An 18490-nucleotide genomic window follows, 5' to 3' on the forward strand; every position below is an offset into this window, starting at 1 on the left:
AGTACAGGTGACATTTCAGCACTCATGCTAATTATCATGCCAAGCTAGCTGAAAGAGTAAGTGCTATTTGACCCATTCGCTAACTATTTATGTGTGTGTGTGTGCTTGTGTGTGTGATCGTGTGTATTGTCAAATGGAGACTGTATATGTGATGCTGATTGCACACTACAACCCCCCCTGTCATTCAAAACAGTTAAAGTGTGACCAATCACAGGATCAAGTGGTAATTATAGGCTTAAAATACGTGTGTCATAGTGTGAGCCTCCACAGCACACGGAGGCTCATACTGTGATACACTTATGAGCACAAGCAAGAGGATATGAGGCCATGAATGAATGAAAGTTTTGGATGTATTCTCCACCTTTTTTATGTGGGTCAGAAGCACAATACCAAATACTTTTGCCCTGGAGAGCTTTGTTCTAATGCAGCTAAATATAAGCCTCTCAAACAGTACGGGAAGGCAAAGTGAAGGCGCTCTTTGAGAGGAGAGACAGTGAGAGTTCAAACTGCAACAAGCACATCACAATGAGAGAAAGAGTGAGACACAAGAGACAGAGGTACCGGAGAGAAAACAAGACAAAAACAAGACCCAAAAAGGAGACATAGAGCAGCTAAAGGATGAAGCTAGAGGAGGAGAGGAAAGAGGGAAGGGTTAAGAACAGAGTCTGTCCGATGCCATTCAGTTGCCGCCCGCTGCTCCAAGTTTGTTTGGTGCTGTCTGTTAAACCTTGGGAAGTGCCTTCATGCATAATTCAGCTCCATATGACAGAAAGATGGGGACTGGGGCAAACCATGGAGACAGACCATATCATCCAGTCATGCCAGAGTTTATTAAGTGAGAGCTCTTGATGCACAATACACTTGCGCTGTGCTGCTGTTGCTGTCATATCTTGAGAAACAGATGGTGGATGTAGTCAAAGCCACTTTGTGTTGGGACATTTTAATAGTTTATGCGGTCCAACCTCAGAGTGAAGAGATGAAGAGGGACAATGGCAGGATTAAAGCAGATGCAGATATGAATAAATGCAGGATGCTAAAGTCAGTGATTCTTTTTGCCTTGCAGAGGTCAAAGGTCAGGGTGACCTACAGAGCAGTATGCCTCAAGCTGGAAGGATATTTAAATAGGGAATTGTTTTTAGGACTGTTGTATGTTGTTTGTTGTAGTGACTTATCATTTTCCCCACATAGAAATGGCCAAACATAGATGACATTTGGATATGTTGCAACACTGGAGTTCGGCAGCTGAAAAAAACTTGTATCTAGGACATAAACTTAAGTAAAGGTAAGGTTTTTGATGGCTTTTTGCCAAATTTCCACATTCATAAAGATTAGATCAGATAGAATCAGATAGAAATCCAGAAGAAGAGGCAGAAAATCCACTAACAGCTTCGGGCAAAGCGGCCACCAGATGTTATATTTTCAGTACCTTCACTGTTGCTTTTCATCTCATACAGTTTCCTGTGCAATATATACTCGCATAACACTTATTCTGAGGGATGGTGAAAGGCATTTTGGGGAAAGAAATGTGCCCCCCCCCCCCCCCCAAAAAAAAAAAACCCTCATAAAATACAAATAATTGCCACATACAATAGCAATCTAAAAAAACAGGTCACAACAAATTTATTCAGAGAACATGTTTTGTGTATCCTGCAGTGGTTGCGGTTAAAAATGGATATGAAGAGAAAAAACTATTGCTTCTCATTCTGCAGAGCAGGGTTATATGAAACTCAGTGCACAACTAATTTGATCGCTATCGCCATCATAGATTCTCCAGTTCTCTGCGTTGCTTCAAAGATCAACACCGTTGCTAAAGGTTAAAGGTATGAATTCACATGCTAAGTTGAAACTCCCCCTCTATCTTCCCCTTCCCTGAGCGTGACAATTTCATTCAAATGAATTTGTTTAAAACCAAATTTAGCTGTTATAACTGTGTTGTCACTTTGAATTTTGCTTTTAGAGACATACCTCATCTCTAACCACAAGGCCGCGCTTCCTGCTGTGGTAACATGCAGCAATATGACAAAATCCAATCTTCTTGATTAGGTCTCAGAAATAAGATGGAAATGTCAAATCTAACTGTAACAAGCAACACATTTTTTTCTCTCCCTGTCATAAACACTTGGATGTGGAAATTGCTTTCCTTCTTAGTGACGTGATTCAAATGGTGGGAGGATGTAGGTGAGCCCTGCTACAGCGCAGTTCTCCTGTATTAAGATGGCTCCCACAATGCACCCTGACTGCTCAATTGTTATGCAAATGTAGAGCAAATTATGTTGTTCAGAATATCCAGGCTTTTCCTGTTCTTATTTTTTGCTGTTCACTATTCTATATTTACCTTCTGTTGTTATTGCAATCAGAGTTGTCATCTTTGACAAGCAACCCAGAAGAAATCTGCTCACACACACACACACAAACACACACACACACACCTTGTAAAGTAAGGCGGAAAAGCATCTTTATAGATTGTGAAACAGAAGAACTCGTGCAGCTCATTCGTGCAATCAGCCTTTTTTCAGAGTTGATTGCAATTGTCATCGGTCTTGTATCTTCTTACACATGCAGGGGTGCAAGCACAGACCCTTACGCACACACATCAGTCCAATGCCCATATATGCAAATGAGCCAGAAGTTTGTGTACTGTTTAAGCCTTAGGACAATCTTTCATGAATAATGGAGTGACAGGCACAAGAGGATTGGGGAGAACCATTGAGCAGGAGAAAAGATTTGGGCGTCAAACTGAAACTTCTTCATTGTTCTCTCGTCGTCCCAAACAATGGATTGTGTGAAGATCAGTTCCCCCTGATGATTTCCTCTTTAGGAAGGATGTAGGAGATAGGGAAATGGCCCAAATTCAGTGTAAGTGATTTTGGTGGTGATGAGAAATGAAGCTGCTGCTGTAAAAGTCAGTCAATGTAGACACTATTATGGAAACTTCATTTCAGCCCATTATTTGTTCTTGTGGCAGTGTTTACAGGTGTATGAATGAGAAAGAGACCAAGGCTAAGGACAGTACTTGACAGCATGCTTTACCACCCATCAAAATGTATGGTTATCTTAAACTCACCTGTGAACAGGAGCAGATTCTGTATATCTCTCTGGATTTGTAACCTAATTTGGGAGTTTTAGCAGCATAGCTAGAATTATTCTTCTTTCACGCTCCAGATATGATTTGGATTTGGATGTCATACCACAGTACATGCACACTGTAACAGTGTTTGCAAATGAAAACAGGGAATTAAGGTTAAAAGTTGCATGTAAAAGTTCATTTAAACAGGCAGTTTACCCAAGGGCATAACCCTTTTGTGGACAGCCTGAATTAAAACAATTACTGTGACTGAAGTACAGTAGAAAGGTTTGCTACAGGCAAACAAAGGGGCTAAGCAGGCAAATGGTCATAAGAGGCAGGCAGAGAGGAGGATGGCCTGGCACTGAGAACAAAAGCACAATAGTCTGGAAGGGAACAGAGGAAAAGTTTAGGGGAATGAGGGGCAGGTGTATACTGTGAGCTGGTGGAGAACAGGACACTGAGGAAAAAAGCTGAACAGTCGCTGGAGGGTGAAAGAATGGCAGGATGTCCCGTAGAAGAGGTTAGTGACAGGAAATTAGCAAAAATAATGAAACTAAATAAACATATCTTGTTTCTCTTGTTCTTAGTTCAGTAAGAGAGAAGCTTAAATACTTGAACAATTGCTGGTATAAGTGTATTGTTATTGTTAATATTATTATTACAAGTTCATTTAATATTCCTCTTTAAAAATGCCATATTTGATTGTATAATCTGTGTTGTGGGTTACCACCACCTTCTATCTATCTCTGTCTGTCTGTCTATCTGTGTCTACGTCTTCCTCTGTGTGTTTGTATGTTCAAAAGAGGGAGACAGAAAGTCAGAGACAGAGAGGACGGCAGATAGACAGATCAGCGTGTCGGCAGTCGTGCTTACGGAGCGGTGAAAAAAGGGCAGGGATAATAAGGGATAATCACAGCTTTATCCTGTCACTGCCAATCACAGCGGGATGAAGACAGCAGGCCATGTAGCCCCATGTCGATGCGCCTGACCAGCTCTGCGTTCCCACTGCGATAGCCTGTAAGACATGCTCTATCCCATAGATGAGAACCCTAATCCAGCCATACACTCACACCCTCACTCTGGCAGATTAGCTGCGAGGTCTCTTCCCACACTGATCCAAGGATCCCTCTGTTTCTACTTAAGAGGAAGCAGATGGAAAGAACGCAAGTTATAGGAGGACAAGGAGAATAGGAGGAGGTGGAGATAGAAACGGGGAGTAAGCAGGATAAGGACAGAGGAAAAAAAAAGAGGAAAATGCAAAGAGACAAGAAAATAAAGGAGGGAAAGCTGGATGAAGAGAAGAAGAACGGGGGCATACCTCAAACCACGGTTAAAACCTTACTGGGTGTAAACAGGATTTGAGCGGTGATGGGGGAGAAAGAGAGAGCAAAACGGAGGCAAGGAAGCACGATTTTATATTTGTGTCAGAGAAGAAAAATATAGAAATAAACACAGAAAAACAGAGAGTTGTTTCTGGTCGCCTCTCTCCTCCACAAAGACCTGGGAAAGCTGCCCAGCCATAAACGAAACACAGAATAAAAGCAGGGAGAGACTGAGGGAAGGAGATGGATGGAGAGAGTGTGGGTGATGATGAAGCTGAAGCAGCTAAATTGTCATGGTTACCATTGCTGGTGTGTGAGAAGGCTGCCTGCCTGCCTGCGTGTGTGAGTGTGTGTGTGTGTTTAAAGTAGAGCACTGAGCTTGCAATGTCAACAGATGTCATGTGATATTTGCAGAAGCTTCATGTAGACTGCGTAATCCTCGTGAAGGTTTTTGTGTTTCTTCTCACAATAAGCAGTGAAGAGCTGCTTTCTGTCAGCATTACATCATTTTTAGAAGGTAGGTAAGTGTGGAGGAAATCCACTGAAACACACATTATAAATACATAAACGCACAGATTTGGCATTTAACACTGAACTAGATACGATTCACTGTGCACCAGTTCATGGTGTAAATGCGTAGCTAAATTTAGTGTTATCAAACAACATCCCCAGGGTGTTAATGATGAAGACAAAATTACAAACACATCTGTAATAAAAAAAAAAAAAACACGGCATAAATTTCCACACTCCTCCCCCTTAAGCTTAAGTTGCTTTTTATATATTTTGACGTCAAACAGGCATTTAATGCTGCATCACTTGTCCCTGTTCTGATTGCTGTTATATTACTCATAGTACACAGTGTGTATATTATGCTTTTTCATAGACAGAGTGAAAGTGTGGATGTCTGTCCCTGAACATCTAGTGAACTTGAATATGTTCTGTTTGATGTCCTCTCTCAAGACACTTGTGTATTTCTTTTAGGAGCTGTAAAATTGAAAGTGATGGTTGACTGAACATCCAGGATACACAAAAAAAAATCTTCCAGCTTACAGTTCCTCTCTGTACAGTCAGAACTCATGATTAGATGCCTGTTGACTGCTCTATTTTCTCACTACTATTAGGTCTTCAACTGACTGTTTTTCTCTGATATGCTCTTGTGTGTTAGGATCACCTTTTCATCCTTTTCCTTTTTCACGTTTTTCTCCTTTTGATTCTCATTGTCAGCTTTTGTCAAATAGTTCCAACACCCTACAATCGACTGTCACCATGTCACAATAGGTAGAAACTCAAAGAAAGCCAATTAAGACTCACTCAACCTCTGGATTTTCTCCCGTCAGTCTCCCATTGGTGTGCTCCTCCCTGTGCCCCACTGTTCCCTGCACAGACATCCTTTCACCTTATCTGTTGTCAGTGTCAAGAGGTTGCACTTGAAAAACTCCAGAGCTGCTCCCGCCACTGATGGAAAAAGTCTCACTTAAAGCTTCTAGAGTACAGTACCTATTTTCTCAACAAAGTGATCTCTGCTCTGTGAGGCAGGAAAAGAAAATTCGTGTCAATCATTCGTCCGCCTTTTTCTCTTTTCTTTTGGTCATGTTCATCAACTCCCCCATTTTCTCTCTTTCTTCTCATTCCCCGGCCCCATCGCATCGCTTCCTCTCTATTCAGGTGTTTACATACAAGTCTGTCTGTATCTTACTATCTCCTGTGACTGTAGCTGAGATCTCTCTTTATCCCTCTGAATATCCTTGGATAAAAGAAATACAGGCTAAACAACAGAAATTGCCTCCAGAACACAGTCAATATCTTCTGAAAACTAATTGGCTGCCAAGTCTGACTTTCACCTTGTTCCAGTGGATTTCCAGTGGAAACCTTTATCTTCCACTAAGACTTTGGAAATTACAATTTGAAAGTTAACATTGAACCGTTTGGCAGGGCTCTGTCCTCTTTATACGATCACAAAACCTTGTCTTGCATATTAATATTTCATAATAAAAATGAAACATCTTTAAACTGGATGCATTTTTATTTCCCGAACCAAATAGCAACATCTTCTTCAGATGAATTCTAAGGTATCCCCTTAGGATAGTGAAGTGTCCTCATTTCAACCAAGTTCTGTCAACATCGCCTACTCAGTGTTTTAGTTCACAGTCTGGTGATTCATATGTTTTGCTGTTTCCTTTTATCAGGTAATTCAAACTAGGATCATGACACAATTTTGAGTTCGTACCTGTATTCTAAAAAGCCCTGGTTTCGAATGAGAGGCTTGAAGTATGCTGCACTACTCATAGTTGTTAAGTTGATTTAATTCCACGTTCTTGCGATATAAACTAAATATTTCAATGAAATGAGTTTCGGTGAGGGTAGAGAAACACTGGAAGGATAAAACTCACCTCCAACCCCGGCAGCCTCGCTGTTTATGACATCACGCCGACAGACAAAGAAGAGAAAAAAATATGTAACAAAAAATGTGACCATGCACTGTTTTAAGGCCTCAAAAACACCCTTTTAGATTGACCCTCAATCCTGACCACACAGTCTATGATCCTGACAGGACGTTGTCTAATGACGTACAGAGGGATGGCAGCAATCACCTCAATATGATCAGGCACACACTGACAGTCTGCAACACTCTAAACCTCAAAATATCCACTGAACCTCAAAAATACCTCAAAAAATGACCCCACCATCCTCCCCTCCATTAGAGGCAGCCATTTACTTTGGAAGCAGTGGAAATCAGTTGTGTTTTGTGTTTCAGGATCCCTGAATGTCAGTCCATCTCTTCTTCATCCTCACAATTCTGGCTTGTTTCCCAGACGCTCTCTACTTTTTGTCAGATCCTCTTGCCTCTTAATAATTTTTCTTCCACACACAAACTCATACATTATTACTATTTGTTTATTTGTTTATTTTCTCCTCACCTTTTTTCATTAACTTTCTGTTAGGGAATATGACCCTTTATTTGTAGACCTTTCAGACCTTTTTTTCACTCCGTGCTTCCCAGCCAGGTGTATATTGTTTGCTCATATTGAATTTGTGTAATTTCACTTCCTTTTGTTTGCTAACATGCCAGTATGGGTGTCCTTGTGCTTGTATAGTTGTTGTCTAAATGACAATGACAAAAAGATAATGACATGAGTTGCAGGTGCTGTGTTGTAAATGTCAAATGGCATTCACTGTTGATGTCCCTGTGTGTGATTTCTGCTGAAATGAAGCTGTGGCCTGCGTAACAGCCGTCAGACAGAGGGCCACACTGCTGTTTTTGAGGCAAGATGGTATTTTAAGGTCATGTTTGATTTTAAACAGGCTGATCACTCAGTGTTTCAATGTTATAAACTGTCAGATAATACACAAAACTATGTGTTTTAGGTATTTGCTATACATTAGCTAACTTTCTTTTTTTTTAATGATATATATATATACATATCAGCACATCTATACGATTGTATGATAGAAGGGGTGCATGATTCAGAAAATCTCGATTTGATTGGATTTAGAAAAAATGGGTAATATGTATTTATGATGGTCACAGGATTAGTGCTATTTTTTTACCCTATGACGTGCACCTGCACATGCACCATTCATTTCCATCTTGTTTCAAAGGTTATGGAAGCACTGTTACCACGGTGGCAGGTTTACATACATTAGTAAACTATGATCACATGATCAAATGTTTGACTGACTTTATGAGCAGCTTCATCATGTTGAGAATATGATGCAGCAGTCGGCCAAACATCCAGCTAAGTAGTGTTAGACACCGCAGATACCATAGATGTAGAAGGTTGTAATTAGCGTGGAATCAAGCAGCATAGGTGAATGAACACAAGTACTCAGTGTTTTGAATGATTTCATTTACTTGTGTCGACCAAATGAAGCGACATTGGAGACATCCATTCAGGGAAACAGTTGCAGTGCAGGCAGAGGTCCAGCAAAGCTAATAGGCTAGGCGATGAAAACGTAGCTGAGCTAGCTTTCATTTCCAGCAGCCCTGTGGAAGCAGCACAAGCTGTCCAGGTTTAACAAGTTGACTTTGTCATGTTTCTTTGGCGATGCATCACAAATAAAGAAACGTCAGAAGAATGAGTGATGAATGAAAGGATGTTTTCTGCCTTTTCATGTTTACTAATTAACGATTTAATTCACTGTGCAGCTGTCCTTCATGTGTTACTCTATTCATGATTGACGTTTGGAAATCAATTAACACCTTAAATATAAATATGACGACTTTGGCCATTTCAGTTGTTTTTAGTAATGACTGGATCTTTAAGCGCTTAAAAATGTGTATAACATGGGTCTTATCGAGTTCCTTCTTCCCCTCGAGATTATAAAATCCCAAATGTGCCCAAACGCTTGCCTTCATGAAGATGGAGCAGGTTGAAGTACTTTTTCCTTATTGCTCACTACACTTTCTTCTTGCTCACACCAAAGAGGAAAATCTGGGCAGAAACCAATACGACACCATCTATAGGTTTGCCGAGTTAAACTCATGTCAGGAAACAATGTAAACCAATGCTGTTACAGTACAAGACAAAAAAATAGTAATTGATTTTCTGGAATTTATGAATCGATTCTGAATCGGTAGAGACAGAGTCACAATTCTAATGTGAATAGATTTTTTTGCACACCACTATATGTTAGCATAAACGCTGTGGCTGCAATAATCGCTAACATCAGTAGTCCTCGGTTTATATCTGAAGCTTTAAAATGTACATGATCAAAACTGAAAAAAGGCCACAACCAAAGATTTAAAACTGTATTAATGTTTTTAATGAATATTTTTGGCCATTTGTGGGCAGCACAACAAGCTGTAAACACGACATTGGAATATTATCCCTGGTGATAATAGATGTTTTGAACAACATGTTAGCAAGTGGTTGCCTGTTTATTCATCCAGCAGATACACAGCAACATTAGCTTTCATTTGAAGTCATGTCTCTGCTTACCTGGCGAATGTACGTCCAATATTCCCTCTCTTTTAGCTCTGGTTTTGGTCTCCACCAAATCCTGAGGGAAATATCTGACTGTTTAGCTGACAAATGCTCTACTATGCTCACCAGCTAATCACTAACTTTGTTTGTGTTTTTTTCTGGGCAAGTAGCAACAGCTGCAGAGCAGTAGGAGTGACCCAAACACTAATGTTGCGGGCTGTAAAAACCAACAGTTAGCTGAAAGATGCTGAAACGCTCTGCAGAGCAGATGGGAACCGCAGAGTCAGATGACAATTCTTTGTGGGTTTCTCACTACAAGCGTTACATATTACATAAAGTCATTTTATCCATTGTTAATACAAAAATATTGATTAGTGCAGCTTTAAATACTGAGTGTGATGCAGTGTGTATTCTGCGGTCCAGGACATGTATGGTAAAATCAGAACTTTCCAGTGACACATTAGTGAGATTTGTTATCTTTGTTATTCAATGTTATTCATTGTCTGTTAAACTTTACTAAAATGGTTCAGATGACATGTAAAAGTGTGCATGAACAATATGAATCCAGGACATTTCTTTAATATAAAACTTGAGCTTCCAGTCCAGCCGTCCTTCATTCTGTCGGCTGTTATTTTAATATCAAATAAACCACAGAGCTTCCATAAAACATCTGTTAAATATCTGCAAGTTTTGCACTAATAAAAGATCAAGAGATTGCTTTTGTATTCTTTTTATTAATATTGATTAGTAAACAGAGACTTCTGAAATACAAGCTGCTGGAGAGAACCAAGGTTATCTCTAAGATGTGTGCTATCAATACATTTTTATATTTTTTCTATTACAGACCTTTTATTGCGATTAAAGTGGATGTTCAGTAAAGCAGCAGGAAGTAACCTTTCAGTGAGATCAGTATGAAAAGGGATTAGTATTGACAATTTTGAATACAGGGCTGTTGGTGAAATGTAGCATGTACCAACTCAGTGGGAACCCATCATCATTGAATATCGATGTGAACACTGTGAACACATTAGCTTGGGGGTAGTTGAAAAAAGTAATTGAGCAAATGATAAAGGGGTGGACATGGCAACGGCTTCACTAATGGGGACGTAGACTTCATTCTCCATCACAGCGTGGAGCAGGGAGAGAGAAAAAAGTAACAGGACCATTCAGTGTCCGTGCTGCTGCGTTATACACGATTCAACACGAGCTGTAAAATGATGATGAACAGTGCTGCCGTCACACTGGAAATGAATAATTCATCCAAATGTAAACCCTCAAATGTATGTTTAGGAAGCCATTTTCCACACCAGGAGCTTCTGTATCACTAACAAATGTCTAGATATGCACATCAGAAAACGCTTCGCCCCCTCTGTTCCCGCATGCCCTTCAGTCTCTCAGAACTCGATTCCTTTGGTTTGATGTTGTCTTCAAGGAATCAGCTGGCTCATTTTTGAAAATATCCGTCAAAAGTATGGAGATAGGGCAATGTAGGTAGACAGAATGTAAAAGACCTTTCTAAAGGAGTTAATGTTCTCAGAACCGCTATCCATATATACTAACTGTGTATGTTGCCTGAAATGATAGTACATTAATTAGACATTAATTGGTAAATTGTAATAATTAACAATAGATGTCACAGTTATTATTTCCCAAATTTAGCTGAACTTTAAAAATTGGCTCAAGTCTTCAGTGCCATAAAGACAAACGGATCTCACAGCAGATTCAGATATTACTATTCATTTCCTTTTCTTATTTTCAGCATCACTAGGTTTATGTTTTGCCCATGGTGTATGTATGTGCGTGTGCTGCAGCCATTTAGTGCATGTGGGCTTGTTGTGGCTACAGCAGCTACGATCGTTACGCATCCTGCTGCCCTGAAGATGTGTCTTCCCTTTTGAAGTTATGCTAGTGGCAATGTTTGTATTGTGTGCATCTTTCCTTTTCTTTTTAATGCACACACCACTTAAATCATCAAGCTTCCTCGGAAGGCTTTTTTTTAAAATATGGCCCCATCGCAGAGACAGCTGCTTAAACCAATTTGGCAAGTTCAGAATAAGCCTTTGATAGTTTTTATTTATGTTGCAATCAACCTCTTTTCTTTAATCTGTAATCTCAGTTTGGCTGCTGTCTCCTCCACTCTTCATCCCCTTCACATTCACGTCACACGAGTAACTCCCATAAATACATCAGGACAGTAAAGTTTATTCAGAGTTTTAACATAAGCTAGACTGAGAGCAACACACCAATCTTATGTCACAGTTAGCCTTACGCGTACAAAGATACTCTCTTCTGATGGTCATCTTCTGAGTCTTTTCACAGTGTTGCTTCCTGAGTATGTAATCATCTCACTACACATGTTTCCGTCCGCAAACCACAGATGCTCAGATTCATTTTTACACCACAATAAATCCAGTTCAAAAGAAATGAGGGAACGCTGTTTTCAATTCCTGCAACAGCCTCTCTGAAAATCAGAGGGCCATGGCAAATGTGTGTTTCAAGGAAAGCTTAAAAAATGCAGCCCCTTTGTAGTATTGCCAGCTCGGTGGATTTCACTGTGGCCGTAGTTCTAACAGAGACGGGGCTCAACAGGTTTGAGCACCGCACTGAAATTTACAGATACTCCGTGGGCCAGCTAGGACCACTTTTCACTGCGTTATATATGACCATCGTGGAGTAAGTTAGCATCTCTGTCTTTTGAAGGAGGGGATGAATGAACACACAAGTTTCTCCCTATCATGGCAGGATGAAATCTGTGATGTGGATGCTTTCATGGTGGAATGCAATGAGTCCCTGTCTAAGAGAAGTTAAACAGAAAAGAAAAGAAAAGAAAAGAAAAGAAAGACTGACCCGTGAAAAGACAGAAAGAAAAAATTAGATTTTGACTGAGGCTGTATGCTTTTTTTGCACTGGACCAGGCTACACCAATCAGCTTCCAAAGCTGGATTTACTCTTTGTACTGTTATATTGTAGTGCACAATGACTGTCCGCTGTTCCAATCTTGCCATTACATTGTTGTAAGGGCTCAGGAATATTTAACAGATTTTTTCTTTTCAAGTATTGCATACTCATTTTAACCTAAATACCAAAACACTATTCCAGAGCCTAACAATACAGCATAATGAGCACTGCTGCTGGCATCTACTGTGAGGCAGTCTTAAGGCTTTCAGTAGTGCTTTTGGTGGGAGTATGGAGTCATTTTAATCATGGGCAGTGGGTGACGTGATTCTCAAGCAGCCTAGAGGTAAAAAAAAAAAAGAAAAAGAGCTACATATAATCCAGCTGTCTAATCGCTGGCGCCCACCGGCTCTGCCAAAGTGCCTGCAGCAAGGTACCAAACCTCCACCAGCTCTAGGCGTGATGATTTATGGCTGACCCCTCCGCAAAAACCTCCCTGCAGAAATAAATAAATCATCATCAAATGTGTGTGTGCTTGGTGAGGATAATGTTGAGGCAGGTCCAAGACTTGTCTCATGTGACATTTTCTGAAGAAGTTGAAGCCAACATATGATAATGTTCAAGTTTAGCAAGACTTCAAACATAATTTTTTTCTTTCTCCATAGGATTTCTTTGGAAGGTTTGCTGAGCTTTAGCAGCATCACCCTGTTTCATTTTCATTGTTACACACAGTGTCAACCTCAAACCTCTCCTTTAATGGTTGACCTTTGCTCACAACACTAATTTGACATGTTCTCACAGCAAAAATGGCTGCCGGTCATTGGTCAACAGTGTCATGTGATTGTGTTTTCTCTTAAGTGTATCCTTTTTATTCCGGTCCTTCCAACAAATCTTCTTTCACTGCAACTTGCTGCTTCTCTGTCTTACATAGATGTCAAGTCAGACCAGCGTTACTTTTGAAATCAGTTTGACCCAGCTCAGTTTAGTTTGGACTTGGCTACTGTCAATCACCAAGCAGGTGAGGTTCAAAACACCAGGACTGCTGTGAAAGTGAACAGAAAAAACTGTTTTCACCGTGAATGTACGTGAAAGAACCAAAAAACATTTCAATGTACGGATCCCCGATTTTTGCAGCTGTTACCTGTCATCTATGAGTGAGATCAGCCGACATGTTGTTTTGTTTTGTTTTGTCACGTGCCAGTGCATTGAACAGGGTGGAAGGCAGGACTACACTACACAGCAGTGCTTCTCTCAGCCTCAGCCGCCAGAGTATTAACCACAGGTGATGGGTGACTAGAAGCATTAATTCTGATCTACCGGTTCCCATATTTTTTTATGATAATGAAGATAATGATCGGCGGCCGAACAGTCCATAATGCACACTGCTGATCACTTATACTCCCTTTATTAACAGTGTTTCAGTTTTGCATGACGAAGGTCAGGGGACCAAAATGAGGGATAGTGAGTGTGCAGTGAGCAGGGTTTTACGGTTCTTTCAAGGTTAGAGTTTAAATCCACTGCACCCGTCCATAAGTGGAGTGGTGCATAGCTTTGCAACACTCAAGGTCATGACATAATTTATGGAGACACACAAGCCCCACTACTCCCAGTGAACCTTCCATTGGTGGTTCTGAATCTGGAACTTCAATTCTAGAGTAAGCCTCAGCCTTCATCTGTCACACTGAGTGCAGTTAGCTTTGGTGCATTAGCATCGTCCCACGCTCCTGACTATGGGCCATGTATATTGTATGAGTATGTAACCTACATCTGTCCCTGATCACACAGGTGTAGTGTGCAGGGTTGAAAGGTGTCCAGGAAGGTGTTTTGTGGTGTTTAGTCAATTTATTCCGCTGTCGGAAGAGATCAGAGTCCTGCTGATTTCACTTGGTGTTTAAATTCTTAAAACTGCTTCTAAAATGGCTGCCAGAGGCTTGGGGGTGTGTGCTCTTCAAATCGGTGTTCAAAATGTGTTAAGGGGTGTAACAGTAAAACTATAATGGAGGTTTTATTAAGGTCTGAGCAGGGTGGTGTAAAACATTAGCTAATACATTTCAAGTATTTCATGGAAGATATGTTTAATTTATGTTATCTGGCAAACCCAACGTTCACTTTTGAGGTTGTTAACCTGCATAACGTTATTAATTAAAGTAAAGTCATGGTTTTATGGAGCTTCAATAAAAGTTGTACGGAGATAAAGAGAAACAGAGAGTTAGCGAATCTATAAATGAGACTTTGAGGTTGAGAAACTCCCACTGCTGAGAGTGAGTGGGAGGTGTTAATGTTGGGGTTTACTAATGCAGCATAATCATCCCAGTGGTGAGGGAAATTTAAAGAAGCTGGCCAAGGAAAAATGTCATTGTTGCAAGGCTGTGAGAGGAAAGCTCATGAATAATTTTGCAAAGTATCTTATTTAACTGACAGAATATTCAGTGGAGCTGATCAATCCTTAACTTCACAGTTTTTGCTTTCTGTTTGTGGTTTCTCTCTCTTTCTGTGTCCCAGATTCTAATCGGGGAAGTGACCAGTTTCTTTGTGAAGACAGAGGGAGCCCAGGAGAAGACCATAGTGACCGCTGACTGCTGCTATTTCAACCCTCTCCTCCGTAGGATCGTACGTTTTCTGGGTCAGTCAACGTCCTAAAGATCAGAGGTTCTTCAGCTTTGACTAATACAGCCTCTGTACTCTGGAGTCAAGGCTCATTAAGACTTGCACCAGCACTCCTCTGTCATGCAGGATGTGGACTGGGCAGAAAGAGCTCTTGTCTTTAGTTTGGGGGCCGTGGACTAATTTCCTTTGCTTTTCTCTTTATGTCCTGTTCTGTTGATGTTCTGTGACCTTTTTCATCATGTCGTGTAGCCTGTATTTATTCAAGTTATGAATCTTTTAAAGTGACACGCTGAAGTTAAGAAGCAAAAAAGCAAGGGCTATGTCTGTCTGGCCTTTCACTCCCACACAGGCAGCAGTCAGCGTACCCATTTTAATTCCCATCTGAGTTTCTTTCGCCACTCTCATTGATTCTTTTTTGAGTCACATATGCACACACTCCCTCTCTCTCTCTCTCTCTCTCTCTCTCACTTCCTCTCTTTTACACACAGGTGTCTACTCCTTTGGCCTCTTCACCACCACCATCTTTGCCAATGCTGGTCAAGTGGTGACAGGAAACCAGACCCCTCATTTCCTGTCTGCCTGCAAGCCAAACTACACAGCTCTGGGCTGCCAGTCTCCCCTGCATTATATCACAGAGCGTCGAGCCTGCACAGGAAACCCATACCTGGTGGCGTCCGCCCGAAAATCCTTCCCTTCCAAAGACGCAGCTCTCAGCTTTTATTCAGCCATCTACACAGTGGTAGGAAACGAGTTTGGGGCAGTGGGTGAAGGTGGCTGGCTGACATCTGTCTGGTCTGGTTAGGTCATGCTGTTGGAAAGCATAATACTATATATATATATATATATAATACTGAATTTAAACTTCTATAAAGTAGATTATTGATAAGGTCAGGTAACAATATAGACATTAAAAAAAGCACTTTATAATTATTGATTTTCTCCACATATGGTGGTACGTACATACTTTTAAAATGATTTTTTTCTGTGTGTGATCATCATCAGTGAATCTTAACACAAATGACCACTTTATTTTCTTAGATTTTTTTCTTTAATTTGGCAATGATCTGTTTTTAGATCTTTAACCAACAGAGTTTTTTATTTCCCAAGGTAAATGTGTGCATGTAAGGCTTCTCAACAAAGTCATCCTAATACACTTTTCTGGTTTAAACATTTACTGCAGCTATGATTTAAGTATCGCTGATAAAAAAAACTTTTATAAAACCTTTGTTCTTTTTTTAATTGCATTGCCATGTTTCTGTCATTGTAAAGAAATGATGGCGGTGTGTTATGGCGCTGTCTGCTGTGCCTCATCAGACCACTCGGCAGCTCTAAAATCACTGCAGAGTGCGGCCTCTTGTGGCTAAATTCAAGCTGTTCAGCCTATTAGGTTGTTCAAGCTGTCGCACAGTTTGAATGGTCTCAGCTGACTGACAACCGGTGGATTCAGCACCTGGTTCAGCTCACATGAAAAAAATGAACACAACATTTCTTATTTCAAGTATATTTCTATCCTCCAGATGTACGTCACCCTGGTTTTCCGGACCAAAGGGACCCGTCTGACCAAGCCCACCCTGTGCCTGGTGTTGCTGTCTCTGGCGGTGCTGGTGGGAGTGGTGAGGGTGACCGAACACAGGAACCACTGGAACGACGTCCTGGCTGGGTTTGTCACCGGAGGGGCCATCGCTGCCTTCTTGGTGAGAAGGAGAGGAGGGAGGGAGGAGAGGAGTGGTGAGGGAAAGGAGGTTGGAAGAAGAGATAGATAAAATTTCAGGGATCAGAAAAAAAAAGTTATGAGAGCAGGAAGAGATAGTGGTAGATGGGTGGAAAAGGGAAGAGAGACAGGAGGGAAACACTAGAGAGAAGGATTAGTATGATGATGGGAGAAAAATGCAAAGAGAGAGCAGTGTTGGAGTAATATGGGGAGCAGGAGAGATGGTGGGAGGATGGACTGACGATTAAGGCGAACTGGAGATGAAATAGCCTTACTGCCTGTGTGATAGAGGACACACACACACACACGCACGCGCTGTTACAACTATGAATGCGAATGGATTGAACTGAAAGCGCATTCGAATAGTCTCATTTAGTCTTGGACCTTTTGGCCTAAGTCAATTTTCCAGAAAAAAAACAACTTCTAGGAACGGTGTTAACTTTGGAGATCAAAGTGCTGCCTGTGGTTCATCCTGAAGACTATAGCTTCCTTTCAGTGCTTCCTCCCACAATTCATTCTTCCTCTCGCTCTCTTTTATCTCTGTCTCTCTCCCTCTCGTACTGTAAGTGCCCTCTTCAGTATCTGTTTCCATGCACTCTCCGAGCAGTTCACACAACAGAAAATCATCCATCTCTGTGGTGCAGTGGAGCGAATCTCTCCCCTCTTTTTTCATTTTACCTCCGCTCTATGCTCTTCATCAGGTGTCATGTGTGATCAACAATTTTCAGCCAACCCAAATAGCAGTGGCGACTCCTCCTCCTGCACAGCGTCCAGAGCCCTCCATCGGGCTCCCTCTCCTCAGCCTGCCCCGTGTGGAGAGTCCACTCGAAAAGTTAAGTGGCCTCCAGGTAAGGGAGTGGGGGACATTGATAAAATAGTTTAAATGATTAATAGTATATGTGTGCATGTGATTGTTTTAATGGGAGGGTTTGGCAAGGCAAATATTTATATTGAAATATGTTGTCTGAATGTTTCCTACGCACTTCTCTCTGTCCGATATCTGTTGTGTGCACCCTCTCTCTTCTCTAGACATCGTCATTCTGCAGTCTTGTCTCGTACCGTTTCAGTCAAGTCGAGTTTATCTTCTCTATTCCTTCAGGTTTCTCCCAAATGTTTTCAAATGTTTTCTACTCTTTCCTTCCCTCCTTCTCTCTCTCCTAAACTTCGCTCTTTCTTTTTCACAACCTGTTAGGCTCCAGGGCTACCGTATTCTGAGATCACATGACCATCAGCCAATCCCTTCCCCCGCCCCTCCCGATGTTCTCCTCCCCTCACGGCGTTGCCTCACCAGCGCAGTCTAGACCTGCCCTCTGAATGCCCCCCACCCTGCCCCGCCCACCCCAACGGACGACATCCTCTCCGACGAGTCAAATCAACCCAGGTGTGAAGGTCCACCAGTAACAGGAACCGGGACAGCGACATGTGCACATGGCGAGCCTGGCTGAAACCTGTCATCCGCTAAGGACCAATAGGAGATGGAGACTTGTCCTTCTGTCCTGTTCTTCCCTGTTTGTCCTCCGAGATGGCCTCCCTTTTCTTTTGGGTGTAAAAGACCCAATGAAAGACTTGCCAAAGCCAGAGCTGTTGAAGCAATACTGTGTCCTACTCCCCTGTCCTTTTTTTCCTCAACAGTGACTTTGAAGACTGTTGGCTGGTGAAAACTTGATAAAACACTTCATCAAAAAAAAAAAAAAAACTCAGCTGAGCTGAGGGTTTGGGGATGGAAGAAAATCCCAGTCACATGTGGATCGTCCTCAAAAGACCATTTTCTAACACTCAGGACAATTAAAAAAAACACAGGACAAGATTAAAAACAAAGACCTTTATGTAATGAACATGCAGGTACCATCGAGTAGTATGGTACAGAATTGTTCCTGTCCTAAAAAACGAACAAGAGACGCTGTCAAAGAGGAAAGCACTTTTGTCAGTTATAGCACAGGTGAACCAATTTAGTGTTCAGGAA

The 18490-nt window shown here is 41.3% G+C and overlaps 1 protein-coding gene across 3 annotated transcripts in view; it reads left to right on the forward strand.

Annotated features, from left to right (window-relative positions):
* Positions 1-18490, forward strand: part of LOC130162977 (phospholipid phosphatase-related protein type 5-like) — a 52936-nt gene that overhangs the window by 33027 nt on the left and 1419 nt on the right. For 2 of the 3 annotated variants that reach the window (XM_056366922.1, XM_056366914.1), the window contains 5 exons: positions 14712-14832; positions 15305-15555; positions 16334-16510; positions 17229-17359; positions 17720-18490. The exon at positions 17720-18490 is cut by the window's right edge and continues 1419 nt beyond it. In XM_056366922.1, coding sequence (XP_056222897.1) covers positions 14712-14832; positions 15305-15555; positions 16334-16510; positions 17229-17359; positions 17720-17828 — 789 coding nt within the window. In that variant the 3' untranslated portion in view covers positions 17829-18490. Of the gene's footprint in view, positions 1-14711; positions 14833-15304; positions 15556-16333; positions 16511-17228; positions 17376-17719 lie in introns of all 3 variants that reach the window. The other variant, XM_056366931.1, reaches the window with a different exon arrangement.

This window comes from Seriola aureovittata, chromosome 3, assembly GCF_021018895.1.
Source record: "Seriola aureovittata isolate HTS-2021-v1 ecotype China chromosome 3, ASM2101889v1, whole genome shotgun sequence".
Lineage (NCBI taxonomy): Eukaryota > Metazoa > Chordata > Actinopteri > Carangiformes > Carangidae > Seriola > Seriola aureovittata.